A 19,125-nucleotide genomic window follows, 5' to 3' on the forward strand; every position below is an offset into this window, starting at 1 on the left:
AAAGACTAAAGAGAAATCCTCCAACCGCTAAATTCTAACGCCTCCATCTTGTTTCCATCTGGTGAAGAAGGAAGTTGCTCTCAGTGTCTTCAGAGGTTTTTGTGTCGTTTCCTTCAGTGGTTCTTGGTGCAGCGCCCCCACAGGCCAGGAGGGGAACAGGTTGGTTTGACTCAGAGCCACAGCAGCTGGAGGTGGAGCAGATGATGGAGTTCTGGTTCCAGTAGAACTGGGTCGACCGGACCCTCAGGAGGAAAGACAGCCTTTGTTTTATTTCTGATCTCAGTGACTCACAGCAAACTGTCCATTTAACTGAATTGTTTGATTTGAACGTTGAGACGAGTTGGAGGCCATCAGTGGGAAAATGTAAAACCTGAATCCAGAGGTCTTCCTGATGATGGCAGACGGCCTTGGACTAAAAATACAGCTGGCTGAATCTTTTATAGCGAGCAGATGAAGTGTTCCTGCAGACTCCAGGCAGCTGCTTCCTCGTTTATTTTGACGCTGATCTGCTGTTTCATGCTTTGACCCCTCCAGCTCTCGCTCTCACTCAGAAACAGACCCGGCTTGTTTCATAGCTCAGCTGGATTTATGATCCTCACAGAGGGTGAGGAGTGAGACCGCCGGTCAGCGCTGCCAGGTTCTGCTGCGACCCAACAGGTTTGTTTTATTCATGGAGGCGCGGCGTGAAGATGCTGCAGCTACCGGGCCTCTGCAGGACCACCTGCAGCTTCAGCTGACGGCTGTAAGTGATCCGGACTTTAACAAAGAAACAAGCTTGTGTTTCCGTCCTCGTCTGAGCGTCGTCGTAAAACGATGCCGAGGCGCCAATGAAGTGATTGCAGAAGGAAGATGAGAACAGCGTTGCTCTCCTGAGATCATTTTTAAATCAGGCAGCCTGATGGCTTCCATCAACCTAAACTCATTTTAATAACAAAACTGAGCGATTAAATGAGAGCCAGTCGGATATTTAGAGACTAATCAAACAGATAAATAGTTAGATATGAAGAGATGAAATGATTTTTATATTTATAATCTGATCATCAAAAATCATCCATTAGCCACTAAAAATATGAAAATTTTTCAGAATGATTTTTCTGGAAAAAAATGTTTTTCATTGAATTTTCAAATATTTATCACAGACAATTTTAGTGGCAAATCATATAAAATTGGATAAAGAAATGATATTTACTGATCATTTAATTTTTCAAGATGGCCTCCGTGGTTGTCCAGGAATATCAGTAATCATCGGTTAGATGAATGTGTTTGGTATCAAATCACTCCTTAAACATTCTGAACCGTAGAAATAATACACATTTTCTTGATCTTGAGTTTCCTTTTTCAAAATGGCCGCCCAGGTTGTAACATATGTTTGCACTAAAATCTGCAGCAGCTATTAGCCAAAACTAATCAAAAATTTAGGTTCACTAACAAGAATCTTAGCTCTGCTAATGCTAAACTACTAAACAAAACTAAACATTTAGTTTACAACATAAATATTGTGAACTAAATGTTTAAAGTACTTACTTGCTTAAATAGATATTTACTTAATATTTAACCAATCTAAACATTTAACTAGCTCAGCTATATATTTCGCTTGCTACCTTAATATTTGGTGGTAAAAAAAATATTTAATTAGCCTATTTAGTTTGGATCTAAGTATTTAGTTGGTAAACTAAATATACAGATTACTAATTATTACATTGTGAAACTGTAGTATTTATAAAATGAATAAAAAACATGGTGGAAAAATTACTGAAAAATGATATTTTTCTTTTATGATTGGATAAACAGCCCAAATTATTGCTGTAAACTTTTGCCTGTAATTTTACAAACGGCCTGTAATCTGATACCAACATCAGCTGATCACCGGTCGTGTTGTTCCTGTTAGTAAAATTGGATCTCAGCTGCCCTCTTTGTGCCGTGCGGCGGCTCTGCTGGGACCTGCAGAAACGTCCCAAACTGAAAGGTTCCTGTGGTTGAATTGAGCCGTGGAGGCGTAGAAACGGTTCGGCTGCTGGAGCCGTGTTTCAGATGACAGGCGGCCTGTAATTCCCTGCAGCACATTACTTAAAGTCTGAGGGGATTATCACCGAGCAGATGAGTAATCCTCTGTGGATATGTGCTCCGGCATATCACTGCAGCGTCCTAATCTCACCCGGTTACAGAGCGGATTAATTCTGCAGAGAAATGAGGCCCAGAGGGGGGTTGGTCTCTGTAACTGGGTTATTAACTCATCAGCTCTCCAACAGTCAGAATAATTCTGATTTTCCACAGATCAGTCCTGACAGAACATAATCTAACCAGAGGACGGGTTTAGCTGAGGAAAAAGAAGGGAAACAGACTCAGACGTAGGTGGAAAATAATCTGAACGATGATGTGTAATTTCATTAAGATCATCTCTGGACGTCGCCCTTTACTCTGAGGACAGATAGCTTCTGTTGAACCTCTGAAGACTGAACTCCAAAGTAAAAGTGAAGCTAGTGAGCACTGCTAGCTAAAGAGTCAGCTGCGCTAACTCTAAAGCACTAATTCTAAACACTAGTTCTGCTAACGCTAACGCGCTACAACAAGATGGTATTTATCTGAAGCTAATGCTAATGTGCTAATCATGAACATTAGTTCTGCTAACGATAAAGTGCTACAACATGGTTTCCAGCAGAAGCTAATGCTAAATTAAACTATTCTGATACACATTATATACAAATGACAAAACATGCTACAACACTGCGTAGCGCCCTCTGTGGGGTTAAAGCAGTTATTACACACCCAGCTGTACGGTTTGTGCTTCAGGAAGTGATTCTTTGGAACAGACTTTTCTCTTTTTATTTTTGTAGTTGAGTTTTGCTAACAGCTTCGGTCAGAAAACATGTGGGACAGCTAACTGCTGAACAGCAATGCATTCTGGGAAATGTAACAAAAGGAAAGGAAACTAAATGTCGGTTGATGACCAAAACTTTGAACTTTATTCAACTGAAACAAAAGAGTCAAGAAATATCTGGAAAATAATTTATCTGGAAAATATATTTAGAGGAAGCTAGGTGCGTTAACTGTTTTAAAATGAGCAAAAGCGCTAAAAGAAAGACTAGCTCCGCCGTTAGCGCATGTGCAGGGAGGAGGAGTCGGACTTTAGGCCACAAAGTTTATTCAGTAGTGTTGGTTCAGATTACACGTACAACAATACAGTCAGCTTCATACGACTAAAAAACGTTCCAGAGATCCGTGACCGCTCGAGCGCGGACACATGGAGGCACTTTGAGGGTTTCAGACATTTGTGAATATTTATATCTTCATTTTTCTTTACATACACAAGAAACAACTGGGCTGAAAGCTCAGAACCAAGAGCGCGACTAAACAACAGAACGTGAGTCTGTGGTTCTCTGGTTCTAATAAAGAGGAGCGCAGAGATCTACTTCCTGTTAGAATCAGAACCAGAACCCCGGATCCCTGTGGGTTCTGGACTCAGAGCTGGAGCAGTTTTTGGGTTCTGATCGGTGTGAGAGGCCGTGTGGGGTGAGAACAGACGGTGATCTAGAACCTGGAGAGGAACAGGTGAAGGAGGTGAACTCGTCTTTAGACATGCTAAAACACAAACGGGTTAACTCCGGGCCGAGCAGAACCTCTGGCTTTACTGGGGAAACAAAGAAAGTTCTAAGAAAAGTTCTCCTCTGGCCACTTCAGTGAGACGGTTCCTGTTTGTTGGACCACGGGTCCGACAGGCGCCGCCATGGCTCCACATCACAGCGGCGCCTCACGCGTAAAACTCCTTGGTCGGAGCTTTCTGATAGGCTGCTCCCGAAGGCTTCCTCTCTCCCAGGTCGTAGCTGCCTTCGTCCTTCTTCCTCATCCTGTAAACCAGCAGGAGGATGAGGAAGATGGCAAACAGGAAGCCGATCACGCCGCCTGCAATAACAGCTGAGAGAGAGAGACACGGGGTCAAAGGTTAAACTGGTGTCAACCGGTCACACGGCGGTTTAGTCCCGGCCACATGTGGACGGGTCAGAATGCGCGACGCAGGTGGAGGTCGTCTGATCCAACCTGCAGCTAACAAGTCATTTAGAAATCGATTATTCTGACGATTAATCGATCGTTCTGACGATTAATCGATCACTCTGACGATTAATCGATCGTTCTGACGATCAATCGATCGTTCTGACGATCAATCGATCATTCTATTTTTTAAAATGCCACATTCTGCAGATTTTCTATTTAATCACATAGATTGTCTTATATGCTATATCATAAATATATTAAAAGATGCAAATAAACAATTTCATTAATTTTTAAATGAGACAAACCTCTTATTGCCTAAAATGCGAGAGCAGCAATCCCTTTGTGAACGTTTGATCATTTGCAGCTAAATAAACAAACATGAGAAAAGCTGAACGTCAACACAGCTGATCTGGTGATCATTTATTGATTCACTGATTATTGATGAGATGCAGAAGGTTCTTCTTAGGACAGTTTTTGTTTTACAGAGTTTGGACCAGCTGAAGCTAAAGATGAACTCTGACGCTTCAGAACAGATTTACAGACGGAAGGTTTTTTATCTGAAAAGCAAAATGTTTTTATGTTTTTCTGCAGTTTTGGCTTCGTTGCGGCTCTGAGCTGCTGTTGGTCAGCAGGTTGTCTTTATGCCCGCAGCCTGAAGCACCAACCTGCCAACACCTCCGTCCTCTGGAAGAGGTTTTCAGTCCGGACTTCAACGGGTTCCAGAGGAGGACCCGGAGGCTCGGTGGTTCTGGTTAACTGGTTCCTCTGCTGGTCCTCTGTGACTGGAACTGGGGGCTGTGGGAGGAAGAACAGGAGACGCAGCGTTACTACTGGTTCTTTCCCATGAGCATCTGAACTGGGCTCATCGCTGCAGTGAGGCTGGTTTTCCGTCACAGCGGAGCGGCAGCTCTGGGTCGGGTCAGGCCCAAAGTTCAACCGGATCAACAAGGAGGAACATGGCAGCTATCTGAACATCCTGCGCCGTCCTTAAAAACTCCACATACGCTTCAGACCCAACCGTCTCCATCCTCTGACCGATCAGGGCCGACAGTCTTCAGACGTCACGTTTTACCCCGACTTCACTTCATCCAGACAGTCTACGCTCAGTTAGTGAGAAACGATTCGTTCCTGGAGGCGGGGCCTCTGTTGAAGCTTGAAATGATTGGCTCTGATTTCACCCAATCACTGACGTTTGGACGTGATGCATGAAATTCCCAGTAAAACTATGAAGCTTGCTGGAAATTGCATGGAGCAGGACCGTGACATCTTTGCAATAATTTACTCCAACTTTAGCTGCTCAGTGTCTGGAAGTGTGGCCAACATGGACTCACAAGCTACAGCCGCTAACAGCAACGATGGACGAGGAATCTGCTTCTGTCAGTAAACAATCTGATTGGGCAGTGGAAACGATGATGTTGTGTTCAAGGTGTGCTAAAAGGAGTTAGCCTATCAGAGAATCTTTTCAAGCCTAAAACAGCATCTCAGTGCTAACCAGTTAGCAGCTAATGCTAATGTCAGCGTCTGAAGAAGCCCCATGAATGACCAGGGCTTCCTGAAACTCTTTGCTCCAAACCTGAAAAACAGATTAAAACTAAATGTTTCTATAAATATGTCTGTTTTTTCAATAATTTAATGGCAAAAATGGCTTTTGAATTGACTAATTACTAATTTTGTCAATACTTCTTGATTAAAATGTGATTAATTCACTGCAGACCCTAAAATCAGCTCCATTCAGTTCCTGTTGGTCCCTTTGTTATTTACAGCAACAGAACCGTTCTTATGACGGACCCACTCAGCGTGACCTCTGACCTCTGTCCTGACCGGTTTCCTGGCCGTGCCGTCTCTGGCCCGTCCCTCCGGCCCCGGCTCCATCTTGGGGCTGAAGAACTTGGTGGAGTCCTTGGTGGGTTCTGCTGCTTTGGGCTCGATATAAATCCTACTGACCGTCACCGTTTCCTCCAGGATCTCCTCGTCTCCACCTGAGAACACAGAACCGGATCCTCAGAAGATCCTGACTGAGACGGGAACTGGACCGGACGGGATGGGGGTTCTGGACTACCTGAGCCGGAGCCGGAGTTGAAGTCGTCGTCGTCCTCTGGGTAGTAACCGCCCGACCCCGGGTCATCCAGGTACAGGTCGTCTGTGGGAGAGGAGCTCCTGGCCGCCGCCTGGAAAACCAGCAGAGGAACCCTCAGGTCACAGGTCACTGGTTCTGACCGCTGATTGGCTCAGACTGAAGGTCGTCGTGACAACCTGAAGACGTGTCACTCAGGAACAAACGAAGTCCGGTTGTTTCCAGAACCAGAAACCTCCAGAGACTCAGAGACAGAAACCAGATTCTGGTTCCAGACTGGAAACCAGTTTAACCTGAGAAACACCAGAACTGGACCGGTTCTGTTCAGAACCAGAACCAAAAAGAACCTGATTACAGGCAGGATGGATGGATGGATGGATGGATGGATGGATGGATGGATGGATGGATGGATGGATGGATGGATGGATGGATGGATGAACAGATGGATGGAGGAGGTGAGGTCCAGGTGAAGGGCCGGCGGTTTGGGCCGGCAGGTGGTGATCTCTGATCCCATTACTCAGGACTAATCCAGAGTGAGTCCCTCTGGGTCAGGGTGTGTGTGTGTGTGTGTGTGTGTGTGTGTGTGTGTGTGTCCACTTGGACCTGAAAGCTGCTGCAGGACATCCAGAACCAGCGGTCCAGTTTGGTTCTGGTTCTGCTGAATAAATGGATCCATGGAGCCGTTTGTAAAGTTACACAATAAAAACTAGTCTGGTTATTTATCCTGTCATAAGATACAAAAATGTCCGCCGTGTCATTCATTCATTCATTCATAATTAATACTTAGCTCTGAGCTGTAGAAGGGGAACAGAACCACCAGGGTCCAATAGTTCAGCTTTTTTCTTCTATCGACCTGAAGCAGCAAACCGTCTGGTCCGAACAGCAGGTCAGTTCTGATGGTTCTGTTAAACCCACACCAGCGGGTCCCTCACCAGGTTCCAGTGAGGTTGTATTCAGGTTGTATTGAGGTTGCAGCCTCCCTGTTGGAACCACTGAGTTCTCCTGCAGCTGATCGTCTGACTGGGTCGTTTCTGAAGGAACCAGAACTGATCCAGGAACCCGGTAAGACGCCGACCGCTGCAGGTTCCTGCCTCAACGCCTTCGGATCTCTGAACAGACGGACTAGTCCAAGTCTCAGACGGACTAGTCATTCTGATGACTCTTTGGTCCGGTTCGGTTCTGTCAATGCGTCTGACAGATGAAGGAACATCAAACTCCTTCAGTTTCCATAGGACCGGTTCTGTGGACCGGGTCAGGCAGCAACAGGCTCTTATTGGTTGTTCTGGGTTCTGGAGTCGGTCCAGATCCAGGGACAAACAAGTTACTGTGTGAATATTAATGAGCTCTTCAGAGGAGGCTCAGAAACTGCTGGTTCTGTGTGAATGGACCTGGTTCTGTGTGAATGGACCTGGTTCTGTGTGAATGGACCTGGTTCTGTGTGAATGGACCTGTTTCTGTGTGAATGGACCGGCCCACATGCTCTTACAGAACGTGATGCGTTCACTAATGATCTGCAGATCCAAAGTTTTCTCAGACTGGACCCAACAGAACCGACCCGAACAGGAAACATGACGTCTGTCAGCATCGCCATGGCAACCCAGGCTCGGTTCTGGTATGAAGGTAGAAGGAAGAGACTGCTGGCAGCTTTTATTTTGGTAGTCACTTCCTGTTACCAGGAGGTGAAAACATGGAGCTGACAGCCACTTCCTGTCTAATAAAACACTAAAACCGACAAAAATGGAAAAAAAACATTTAAAAAATTTGCTCAGAGCTAAATTTTTATCTTCAAACTAAATATTTAATTTGGAGCCTTTAGTTAGTTAAAAACACATTTATCTTAGTAAATATTTAGCTGCAAGCTAACTATTTGGCTTATTAGCTAAATTACATTGAAGCTAAACATTTAACTTGCTAATTAAATATTTAGTTTGGAGCTAGAAAATTATTTAGTTACATATTTATTTCCAACTAAACATGTAGGGGTCAACTACATAATTTGATGCAAATCTTTACTAAATGTTTAGTAAAGACTTTTTATGTAAATAATTAGCTTCAAACTAAATATTAAGCTTGATAAATACATATTTATTGTAGTTTGAAACATTTTGTTTCAAACTAAATACCTTGATACACAAATATTTAGTTTGAATCTAAGTGACGGCTGATGGAACCGATCCTCGTTCCCCCAGTGAGGAATGAGACAAAGACGCTGATTTAAATAGCAAACATTTATTTTCCAAATAAATTATTTTTCCCAAATTAAAACAATAATTGTCGCTTATAACCGTTTTTATTTTCTGATCCGTTATGTTGAGAAACCTTCAGAAACATTTCAAAAATGGCTTCAAGGGTAACAGCATCAGCTCCAGTTCACACCGAAATAAACATGGAGGAAAAACTAAACATTACTGGTGTTTTCCAGGTCTATCCAGGTGTTTTCCAGGTCTATCCAGAAAACACCTGGATAGGTCCAGGTGTTTTCCAGGTATTATCCAGTTGTTTCCAGGTATTTCCAGGTGTTTCCAGATGTTTTCCAGGTGTTTCCAGATGTTTTCCAGGTGTTTTCCAGATGTTTTCCAGGTGTTTTCCAGGTATTTTCCAGGTATTTCCAGATATTTTCCCAGTTGTTTCCAGGTGTTTTCCAGGTATTTTACAGGTATTTTCCTGGTGTTTCCAGGTGTTTTCCAGTTGTTTCCAGGTGTTTCCAGGTATTTCCATGTATTTTCCTGGTGTTTCCAGGTGTTTTCCAGTTGTTTCCAGGTGTTTTCCAGTTGTTTCCAGGTCTGAAGATGTCGGACTGCTGGGCCCGGGTCGGTCCCTCAGAGACGGTTTGGCGGTTCTGACTAATCTGGGTCAGGTGTGAAAACGTGACATGATGACAGCTCACATGCTCGTCATGGAGACGGAGGCGGTAACCATGGCGATGCTGAAGATTCTGACGAGAACCAGACGGCGTTGCGGTGCCGAGCAGCCACTCTGATCCAAACCATCCGGCCTGGTTGCAAAGGTTTGGCTTCTCCGACTTTCACCAATCTGCTCTGTGATTGGCTCCTTCTGGCCAATCAGGTCAGTCGTTTGTGGCAGCTCAGGTCAAAGGTCATATTTATTGACTTCACAGCCTCACAGAGTTTTCAGCTTCTATTGCAGGAACTTTGCTCACTTTTCCAAACCCGGTTCAAAGTTGAGGATCGGACCTGTTGGTCCAAAGTGTGGTCCGGGGGCCGATTGTGGCCCTCTGAATGAATTTGTATGGCCCCAGACCACAATTCTAGAATCTGGTGGCTGATGCAGGTGGAGAGGGTTTCTTCCTTTTCAGTATTGAGTCTGTAAACGGTTAATCGATTACTTAATTAGTTTAAGATTATTTCAATTATTGATTCATCATGATTAATCGTTACTTGGACCAGAGCCTCACATGATAACAAACAGCTGGAACCCAGCAAGACTGACTCCTGGATCAGAACCTCAACTTCCTGGACCGGTCCCCCAGAAACACGTTAACCGATGTTCTGGAGGCCGAATCGCGCTGACTCATTAACAACACACATGGAGGAGGAGGAGGAGGAGGAGGAGGAGGAGGAGGAGAGCAACAAGTCAGAGAGCAGCTCAGTCTTCATTAGGAGGCCTAGCAGACCTGAGAATGAACCAAAAGCCTCTTCATCAGGGAAAACAACAGGAGTAAAAGGTCAAAGGTGAAAGCAGAGGAAACTCTGAGGAGCAGAGAGGTCAGAAATCACACACACAAACACACAAACACACTCAGGTCTCTAAGCAAAGCGTGTCAAGTCATTAAGTCTTCACAGAACCAGACTGAAATCATAACAACTTGTGTGTCTGAGCCCCGCAGCTGCACCTGAACACAGCGGACCCCCCGCGGACCCCCCGCGGACCCTGGAAGCCCCCTGTCCCCACTCACTGCGGCCCCGCAGAGGCAGCTCAGCGCCAGGCTCAGGAGAATCCAGCCGCTCCTCATTCTTCCAGCTCCGGTCGTGATCCAGCTGCTCCCGGTTCTCCCGGTTCTCCCGTCTCCGGACTGGGATCCTTCCCGGTCCTTCCTCCTCCTCCCTCTCCTCCTCTTCTTCAGCTCCGGAAATCGGACCGAATTCAAAGTGAAGGAGCGCGTGAGACCGCAGCCCGACTCTGTCCGAGACACGTCGATCCGATCACTCTGCGGGAGCGCGCGCCGCCTGGGACGAGCACGGAGCCGGGCGCGAGCGCCGCCGAGCGCGTGCACCTCTGAGAGCGAGTCACCGCGAGACTCGGAGAGACCAGCGCGAGAAGAGAAGATTCAAACAGCTGATGATCAGCAGTGATTATTGATTATGGATCAGATTCGGCTGGAGACGTCATGGCTGCGCATCATTCCGTCACCGGCGCATCGGGCGGCGCCCCGGCCGGGCGGGGACTGTTCTACCACACCCAGCAGGTATTAGTAGGGATTGCAGCCTCTATCTGCTGAGCTCACCGTCACTGAGCATGCGCAGAGGGACAGCAGGTGAGACCTGAGACCATCTGTGTGACCCAGACTCAACAGCTTGGAGTCGGAACCAGAACCAGAACAATAAATCTGCTGAAACTCCAGCAGAGAGTCTCTGGATTCTCTGAGCTTCTCCTCCCAGCTGGAGGCCTTCTGGTGGCTCCTCCTGCTGCAGCTTTCAGGAGGTGAACGTCCTCCAGAGGAGTCATGTACAGGTGGGGCTGTGGAGCTATGGGGCCATAAAGTTTGTAACAAACAAATAAAAAATGCTGAAGATGTGTAAAAAAGCCTTAAAACTCACAAATAGATTTTAAACTGAAGAAAAAAGTGAAATCTTTTATTTGTTTACTTTTTTCAAATTACAAGCTTTTTGATCTCAATATAGTTTCATAAGATCACAACAAACAAACAAACAAAAAAAACAGAGTAAAATAAAACTGAAGAAAGGTTTTGAATCTTTAAGTTTCGTAACATTTCTTTGAAGTTTCAAATGAATTTTTTTTTTCCAGCCTCATTGATTGTTTTTTTCAAGCTGTTTGGCCCCATTGTAGCTCCACCAGGTCACGTAATTTAATAAAATTACTGAAAACAATTTGGAAACTTGAAAGAAAAAAAAAATCTGAAATTGAAGAGCAGTTTTGAACTTTTTATTTTCAAATTCAAATATTTTGTTTCAGTTTAATTTTTTCCCAAGACTTTATGATCCAATACGTTTCAAGTCTTTTATGTTTGAAACTTAGTCAAAAATATTTTTTTCGACCCACTATATATAATAATGCAACATAGCTAAGAAAATGTTTAAAATTAGTTTTTTGTTTTTGTTGTCGGACATTATGAGCCCAGTTCATCTCCATACTGCTCCTCCTCTCACCGGCAGGCGATGGTTCCCCCTGCTGGTCGGGGAACAGAACTGCAGTCTGAACGGATCTCACCTGTTTGGTCTCAGCAGGATCTCTGAGATCTGTGAGCTTCACTCTGGATCTCCAGTAGATCCTGATCTTTGAATCGTTTCTCCTGAAGCTCCTCCCCCAGCCTGCCCTTCCTCATCCCTTCTCTTCCTCCTGGAGATTAGCTCCTCTGTCCCAGATTCCTCAGCCAAATAGGACACAAAGCTCCTTCTGCTGCAGCAGGTGAGGCAGAGCAGACCTGGGGGCGGGGCTTACGCTCACACATGTCCGAGCTTCATCACCTTCACTGATGATGATGAAGATGATCTCTCTGGTCTCCACCTTCAGACTGGATCTGGATGGAACCGGTCCAACCCGACCCGAGACGGTTTTCCTCCAAGCTTCTTCAAAGTGAAACAAAACTGGTGTCAAATGTTTGTTTGTGCTGCTTCCATTTTAAAGATATTAAGAAAAAACTTCATCAAAATTAAAATCTTCAGAACAAACGCAGCACAAATACATTTTTTTGCTGCACAAACATCAATGACTTCCTGATTAACACTAAATGTGTTTGATTTTGTAAATGTGAGCCGGTGGACTGGTTGACCTCTGGAAACTATTTTATTAATCTCTTTAAAATGACAGCGGTACACGTAAAGTTTTGCTGCAGAATCGTTTGACGCCGATGTTGGACTCGGCTGGTTGACCTTTCAGTTTTTGTTTTTATGTTCAAAGCAAAAGCAGCACAAACTTAGAAGAGTTGATGGAGACCAATTCTGTTAGGTTTGAAGAAGTGACAGAACAGCAGGAACTCTGTTTAAAAAGCAGCTTTATTGCGTGGCTGACAGGAGAACCGGAGCAGGTCAGTGGACCGGGTCGGACCGGGTCGGACGTCAGTTCGCCGCCTTCAGGGTGAGGAGGTGGACGTTTTCCGTCAGAGCGTCCAGACCCCAGGCCCTCTGTCGGTCTGTCAGTGCGTCCACAGACTGCAGCAGCTTCACGTCACACCTGCTGCCTGCAACACAACAACAAGCCGTCCCAGTAAATACCCAGGACCTGCTGCTGGGATCAGGCTACTTCCTGGTCCAGGATGGAGCTCAGACTCACCAAACAAACTCTGGACTTGTTCATCGGGGACGAAGAACGGAGGACCTGCAGGACAGACACGATGAGCGCCACAGCATGACGTCACGTCTTACGGTTTCCATGGTAACCCACCTTTATAGAGCTCTGGATTGTAGAGCAGCGTGTCCAGCAGGTATCTGCAGTCTGGAGCCATCAGAGAGACGATCAGAGCCGCGTACCTGCAGGACGGAGGACACGTCAGGACCGGGAGACGCTGAGGAACGCTCAGGAACGCGGGGACCGTTTGGACTCACCGGTCCCTGTCCCGGGGGTTGATGGCCACCAGAGAGCCTCTGTCCCAGATCGCCCCGAACTGACCCGCCACGGCGCTGCAGCACAACACAGAACCGCTCAGAGACAGCCGACGTCTCCCTGGACGTCCAGCAGGACAACTCACCTGGAGAAGCTGAACAGGTCACACTGGTACAGGGACACGCTGCCCTCCGAGTTCTGGACAGAATAAAACCACCAGAGGGAGATCTGCTGTTATGACAGGAGGAACACCAGAACAGAACCAGCAGGAGGACCAGCTGGAAGGAGAACCAGCAGGAGGACCAGCAGGAAGGAGAACCAGCTGGAAGGAGAACCAGCAGGAGGACCAGCAGGAAGGAGGACCAGCAGGAGGACCAGCTGGATGCTGCAGACCATCTACAGAACTTTCTGCACCTCACAGAATGACCTGCATCCTGCAGAACCGCCGGCATCAGAAGTTAAACCTGTTGAGTTCCAGATCATCTCTGGAGATAAACTGGAAACCAGTCAGACAACTGTACTGGGAGAAAACCAGTCAGACTGAATGAACCCAAACAGCCACTCCGGTTCCGGGTCGACCCACCTGGAAGACTTTGGCTCCGGGGACGGCGGGGACGTCCTCCTCGCTGAACGTCATGTTGTTCTCCTGGAAGAACTGTCTGATGGCCATCTCTGAAAACTCCACGCCGACCACCGAGTGACCCAGATCCGCCAACCTGAGCCGGGTCAGACACAGCCAGCTGATGAACACGAACCGGACCGAACCGGATCTGACCAGACCAGGTTCCTACCACTTCATGTCCACAGCTTTCCCACACAGAGGGAAGAACCACCGGACGCCGCTCCGTCCGTTCACCACCGCCTCGTAGTTCATCTGCAGCATGCTGTTAGACATGGGAGACATTCAGGTTCTGATTGGTTCAAACTCAGCTGAGTTCTGACCCAGCTGGCTCTCCGGACACGCAGTCGCCACGGTTACCTGTGGACCTCCGGCTGATGGAAGCCGATCTTGTTCTCCTGCCAGCGCTGGCTCCACTCCGACAGCTCCATGACCCGGTCGGCCTGCTGCTCCAGCATCCTGCCGAGGTTCCCCTGAGCAGCAGGAACACAGAGACGCATCCAGAGTCAGACCAGCAGGGGAGCAGCTGGGAACACCTGGTCCATATTGGACCTCTACTGGTTTAACTGGTCCAGCTGCTTCAGACAAAGCCTGACGTCCTTCTTGTGACCTTCACCTGGGACTCTGAACACCCGGCGGTTCCCCTTCTCCTTCTTGGTGGCAAACTGGGTCATTACTGCCACCAACTGGTCTGGGTTCTGGACCATAGCGTCACTGGACCCAGGCATCCCATCATATAAATGTGTTAAAGGGGGTATAAAAACTGCTATATGTATCAAATTTGACTTCCTGATTTAGTGCCTTGAAATTGGGCCTTTGTCTCTTTAAGAAGCTCCGCCTCCAGGAAGTCATCCCAACATGGCTGAGTGGGGGAGGAGCTAAGACTCAAAGGCGGGGTTAGGTCCACCCAGGCGTTTGAAGCTGAACGGTTGCCATGGAGATTAAAGGATTTCTCAAACATACATGAAAGAATCAAAGCAACACTGCAGGTTTGTTTCTGATGAGGGAAAAACATGAAAACCTGAAGGAACGATAAAAACAAAGCGGCGTTGACGTGACACTGGCCCTTTAATCCAAGATAAACATTAGGAAGGTTTTGACTGATCGCAGCAGCTATAAGCTTAACAATCACACTTAAATTATGAACATGGACGTGATCTTTGCGTCTGCTTGGACTGAAGTAAATGTCTCTGGGAAAACGAGATGCATTTAGCTCAGAGTCCAGGTCAGAGGTCACAGTCAGACGTGCTCTGTGTGCAACGCTGAAAATGTCTCCACCCACTCGTCAGATGAGTGAATTGAAATCTGGCGAAATGACGGTAAAATATGGAAAATATTATACACATTTCTTTACCCCTTGTAAAAGTGATCACACCGCCTTCACTGCTTCAGTTAAATACCCATAATTCTTTGCTGCATCCTCATTACTGTCAGATGACCAGACAAACATCAAACCACCACAAAATAAATGGTCACAAGACGGAAGTAAATGTCTTTACTATCAGCCAGTTTCACTGATTGGATCCATGATGTTAATAATGTTGACATATTCTGTATCTCTAATAAATATTAAATTTTAGACCAAGACATTTAATCCTGAGTTTTCACCAGCCAGTAAATTAAATGTCTTGTCTCTCCTACAATCACTTTATTTTTTCTTCCTCATATTTCTGATGCAGTAATCTGATCTAAATAATCTATAATCTCACATTCTTCATGATGATGGATTATGTTCTGTTCAGCCCTGTTCTCATCTCTTGTCTTTCTGTGAATTATTTTCTTTTTTCATGCAGCGTTTTTTCCATCTCCTCCATTTTTCGTTTTATTAAAGCTGATAATCATTTTCTTTTTTCTAACTTGATTTTCCATTTTATTTATTTTAACACCATAAAATTCTGGTACCAATAAGTTAGTCTTCAGGTCCATTATATTTACTGTTTATAATGGATTTCTATGATTAATTTATTGATCAACTGGAATGTAAACAAACTACCGAGCTGAAGGTTCTGATGTCTTGGACCCGCCAGAACCTCTCCAGTTTCTACAGAAACTCCGTTTATATTCCTTCCTCTACTTTACTAATACATTTTAAATGAATCTAGAACCGGAACAGAAATTACTAATATAGTTCTGAACACAGGCAGCGACTTTTTCATGAATTCCTGAATCATTTCTCCTTTCCCACTCTGAACTCTGCGGTACCGCAGGTTTATGGCTGTGTAACTGGTCCCGGTTCTGTTGGACTGGTCTGGTTTCCCTGGGTGGGCCAGCGGCTCACCTGCCGGCAATCATTTGACTCTGCAGGACACAGAGCACACCTGAGGTCAACATGTCGGACCGGAAGCTCACCTTTCTCGCAGAAATCAGCTGATGAGCGGGTAAATTTGTCCTGAGTTCAGTCTTACAGGCTCCTTCTTCTTCGTGTGTTGAATAGTTCGGAGTGAAAGTTTATCAGAGTTGCTGCTGCTAAGAATCAACTCTTTCTGCTCCCACTATCCCGGTGTTATTATAAATATGCCGCTCCTGCAGCTTCTTCTTCTTCTTCCTTCCTCTTTCTGCTGCTGTTTATGCAAATACGTCCGACTGGAAAACCGGAAGTAGTAAAAAAAAATTCTGTCGTGAGACCACCTTCAAAAGGGTTTAGATATAAAATCATTTATAATATATATATATTTTCCAAAACACAGCAGAGCTCCAGTCTGATCAAAAACATGTGATTTACAGCGTTTAACAAAGTAAATACCAAAACAAAACTAATTGTCATTTATTACAACAGCTCCCCCTGCCGCTTGGCGTCAGGAATAGCTGGCACTGACGTTTTACTTACAACGTACTTGTACTAAAAGTAATATTTTGAAGACAAATACATGTCCATATTTTCTTATAAGCACTTTAAAACTATAGAAAAAATGGAGCTCAAGGAATTTCAATAATTACTCTGTTCATGTGGCTTCAATGTTGACCAGAGATTATTGTTCCTGAAGACATAAATGGTCATATTCCACTGACCTATTATCACTACCTTAATGTCTGCATGTTGCGTTAAATTGATGCCATTTAAATGAAGAGAAAATTTTAAAGCAAAACTTTAACTGAGATAAACTCAAAGAAATGATGAAACTTCTGGATTTCTGACTTTTCAAACAGATACTACTGATCAGCAGCATCCTCCAGAGATTAAACATACCAGCAAAATTAATGGATCAATACATTCAATAATTCATATAATTTCCAACAAATAGATCAGAACATATTTCTGGTATTTTTATTGTATGTTGAAATTCAAAACAAATATTTCAGGGGAAAAGAAGATTTTAAAAAACCTGCATTTGTTATTAAATCTATATTTAGAAACATTAGTTGGTTCATAAGCCTGTTATAGTTACACATTTTTCTGGTAATAAATGTGGCGATAAAGGATAATATTGTTGTTTTGAGACCATTTTCCAGTGATATAAAAATGCAAGAGCAGATTCTCAAAGATCAGAAAACTTTAAATTCTCATGAACATTTAACACTGGAACTGAAAAATAAATCAACAAATTAAATGAATTATGACGTTTATGGAAACTAATTTATCCTTCAAAAAAACAAAAAGAACCAGGCTGAAAACCAAAAATAAATCCAGTTGACCTCTGGCAGAAGGTCACACACACACACACACACACACACACACACACACACACACACACACACACACACACACACACACACACACACAGAGACTCGCTCTCAGAACCAGAACCTCCATCCTGGATCCTCTGACTGGGGGAACGTTGAATATTTCCCTGGAGAAACAAAAAGCACCTTCCTTACTCCTGGCCCGTTTACCGCCTCCGGTTGCCATGGCCACGGTTACCGAGGAGCCGGCCGGCAACCGGAGAAAGGAAACCCGAGCAGCAGAACCTCGAAGCCTCCATCTTTAATTCATGGAGTAAATGTTTATCAGCAGCTCCGTGTCCGTGTTTCCAGACCCAATCCGTCCGTCCAGCCGTCTGAAGCCCGTCTGACCCGTCAGGGCTCGGCGCCGGGGGAGGGGCCGCTCTCCGTTCAGACGGACTCTTTGTTCCCAGCAGACCCTCCAGCTGCAGCCGGCTCCGTTCAGGATCTGGAAAACCGGGAATTTCTTCAGCAGGACTGACTCTGGACCCTGAAGCCGGCGGTTCTGACCCGGATCAAGGCCGAGGCCAGAGCCGCAGCCTGGTTTCACTGTTGGAGTGACGGCAGCGGGTCGGATCAGGTTCTGTCACCCGAGCAACAGACAGTCGGATCAGGGTTCTGACCGGGGCCAGGATGTCCGGACGGGTCCGGAGGAGAACCTGAACATGGCCGCCTGTGGACCGTAGAGCAGCCAGAACCAATCCGACCAGAGTTCCCAGCAGACGTTCCAGAAGAGTCCGTTGCCATGGTGAACACGGGGATGCAGCTGATCAGCTTCACCTGCGCGGTGACGGGCTGGATCATGGCCATCGCCGTGACGGCGCTGCCGCAGTGGAAGGTGTCGGCGTTCATCGGGAACAACATCCTGACGTCAGAGATGAAGTGGGAGGGAATCTGGATGAACTGCGTGTACCAGACCACCGGACACATGCAGTGCAAGACCTACGACTCCATGCTGGCGCTGCCGCCCGACATCCAGGCGGCGCGCGCCCTCATGTGCCTCGCCATCTTCATGGGCTGGCTGTCCTGCACCGTGTCCTGCTGCGGCATGAAGTGCACCACCTGCGCAGGCGACGACCGCCGCGCCAAGGCCGGCATCGCGCTGGCCGGCGGCGTCCTCTTCATCCTGACGGGGCTGTGCGTCCTCATCCCCGTCTCCTGGACCGCCAACACCGTGGTGCAGGACTTCTACAACCCCAACGTTCCCATCATGCACAAGCGGGAGCTGGGCCAGGCCATCTACCTGGGCTGGGCCGCCGCCGTCATCCTGATGATCAGCGGCGCCGTCCTGAGCAGCACCTGCCCGCTGATGGAGCGCGGCGGCCGCTACCGCCGAGGGTACATCGGCAGGAGCTTCGCCAACTCGCCGGAGCCGCCGAAGCCCATTGCCTCCAACAGCCTGCCGATGAAGGAGTACGTGTAGCAGGAGGAAGAGGAGGAGGAAGAGCAGGAGGAAGAAGAGCAGGAGGAGGAAGAGCAGGAAGAGGAAGAAGAGCAGGAGGAGGAAGAGGAAGAAGAGCAGGAGGAGGAAGAGGAAGAAGAGCAGGAGGAAGAGGAAGAAGAGCAGGAGGAAGAGGAGGAGGAAGAGCAGGAGGAAGAGGAGGAGGAAGAAGAGTTCTTCCTCTCGCTGCTGAAACTCAAGTGATTTCGTCTCGTTTTTTGGTTCCCTTGGATTAAAACTGAACCAACTTCCAACTCCGTCTGTCACAATAACAAATGATGCGATAAATTATCCCAGAAAATATTGTGATAAACGATAAATCTATTAATCGCTTGATAAATTAAAATGACAAGTAATTTTCATTTGCTTGGTTTTTCTCTTTCTACCTAAAACTGGATGATAAAATTATTCAGCTTGGTGTTTTTTTTAATAACTGATTTTATTTGTTTTGTTTATTTTTTGTGAATATTTAAATCGTCTTCCAGCTCCAGTGTTGAATGTTTGTTTGAATTTAAAGTTTATTTATCTCTCAGAGTGTGCTCTTGCATTATTATGCCATAATTTTATAACAATATTATCGTTTATCGCAGTAACTTCTGG

General features: G+C 46.0%; 3 protein-coding genes and 1 long non-coding RNA gene across 7 annotated transcripts; 1 reads left to right on the top strand and 3 right to left on the bottom strand.

The window, feature by feature from the left end:
• Positions 1-3,125: 3,125 nt before the first annotated feature.
• sdc2 (syndecan 2) lies at positions 3,126-10,347 on the bottom strand. The gene is made up of 5 exons (XM_015048918.1): positions 9,981-10,347; positions 6,050-6,158; positions 5,800-5,969; positions 4,656-4,785; positions 3,126-3,912 (listed from the first exon to the last, which is right to left on the bottom strand). Exons 1-5 carry the CDS (start codon positions 10,035-10,037, stop codon positions 3,749-3,751), a joined length of 630 nt encoding a protein of 209 aa, XP_014904404.1. The 5' UTR covers positions 10,038-10,347; the 3' UTR covers positions 3,126-3,748.
• On the bottom strand, positions 8,750-9,961 carry LOC106957538 (uncharacterized). The gene is made up of 2 exons (XR_001426971.1): positions 9,480-9,961; positions 8,750-9,388 (listed from the first exon to the last, which is right to left on the bottom strand). It is a non-coding gene; the product is annotated as an uncharacterized LOC106957538 (long non-coding RNA).
• Positions 10,348-12,240: 1,893 nt separating the features above from the next.
• LOC106957534 (probable thiopurine S-methyltransferase) lies at positions 12,241-16,581 on the bottom strand. 4 transcript variants are annotated; one of them, XM_015048915.1, is made up of 10 exons: positions 15,774-16,581; positions 14,041-14,085; positions 13,785-13,896; positions 13,597-13,689; positions 13,389-13,521; positions 12,951-13,003; positions 12,808-12,882; positions 12,647-12,732; positions 12,536-12,580; positions 12,241-12,443 (listed from the first exon to the last, which is right to left on the bottom strand). In XM_015048915.1, exons 3-10 carry the CDS (start codon positions 13,880-13,882, stop codon positions 12,322-12,324), a joined length of 705 nt encoding a protein of 234 aa, XP_014904401.1. In that variant the 5' UTR covers positions 13,883-13,896; positions 14,041-14,085; positions 15,774-16,581; the 3' UTR covers positions 12,241-12,321. The 4 variants fall into 4 exon arrangements, with proteins under 4 accessions (XP_014904401.1, XP_014904399.1, XP_014904402.1 ...); XM_015048913.1 differs by lacking the exon at positions 14,041-14,085; XM_015048916.1 differs by lacking the exon at positions 15,774-16,581 and having other exon boundaries at positions 14,035-14,085.
• cldn35 (claudin 35) lies at positions 13,713-18,591 on the top strand. The gene is made up of 2 exons (XM_015048917.1): positions 13,713-13,723; positions 17,149-18,591. Exon 2 carries the CDS (start codon positions 17,830-17,832, stop codon positions 18,505-18,507), a length of 678 nt encoding a protein of 225 aa, XP_014904403.1. The 5' UTR covers positions 13,713-13,723; positions 17,149-17,829; the 3' UTR covers positions 18,508-18,591.
• The last annotated feature ends 534 nt before the right edge of the window (positions 18,592-19,125 follow it).

Source organism: Poecilia latipinna, unplaced genomic scaffold (assembly GCF_001443285.1).
Source record: "Poecilia latipinna isolate Pla-1442-1.1 unplaced genomic scaffold, P_latipinna-1.0 Scaffold913, whole genome shotgun sequence".
NCBI classification, from domain to species: Eukaryota; Metazoa; Chordata; class Actinopteri; order Cyprinodontiformes; family Poeciliidae; genus Poecilia; species Poecilia latipinna.

What these genes read in the sequence shown, in the direction of transcription:
- sdc2 (XM_015048918.1), bottom strand. Translation starts at nt 10,037, where the DNA reads ATGAGGAGCGGCTGGATTCTCCTGAGCCTGGCGCTGAGCTGCCTCTGC. An exon ending in GCTGCCTCTGCGGGGCCGCA is followed by an intron (nt 6,159 to 9,980) that starts GTGAGTGGGGAC and finishes CTGGTTTTCCAG; the next exon opens with GCGGCGGCCAGGAGCTCCTC. An exon ending in CAACTCCGGCTCCGGCTCAG is followed by an intron (nt 5,970 to 6,049) that starts GTAGTCCAGAAC and finishes CTGTGTTCTCAG; the next exon opens with GTGGAGACGAGGAGATCCTG.
- LOC106957534 (XM_015048913.1), bottom strand. Translation starts at nt 13,882, where the DNA reads ATGCTGGAGCAGCAGGCCGACCGGGTCATGGAGCTGTCGGAGTGGAGC. An exon ending in CATCAGCCGGAGGTCCACAG is followed by an intron (nt 13,690 to 13,784) that starts GTAACCGTGGCG and finishes CATGTCTAACAG; the next exon opens with CATGCTGCAGATGAACTACG. An exon ending in AAAGCTGTGGACATGAAGTG is followed by an intron (nt 13,522 to 13,596) that starts GTAGGAACCTGG and finishes GACCCGGCTCAG; the next exon opens with GTTGGCGGATCTGGGTCACT.
- cldn35 (XM_015048917.1), top strand. Translation starts at nt 17,830, where the DNA reads ATGGTGAACACGGGGATGCAGCTGATCAGCTTCACCTGCGCGGTGACG.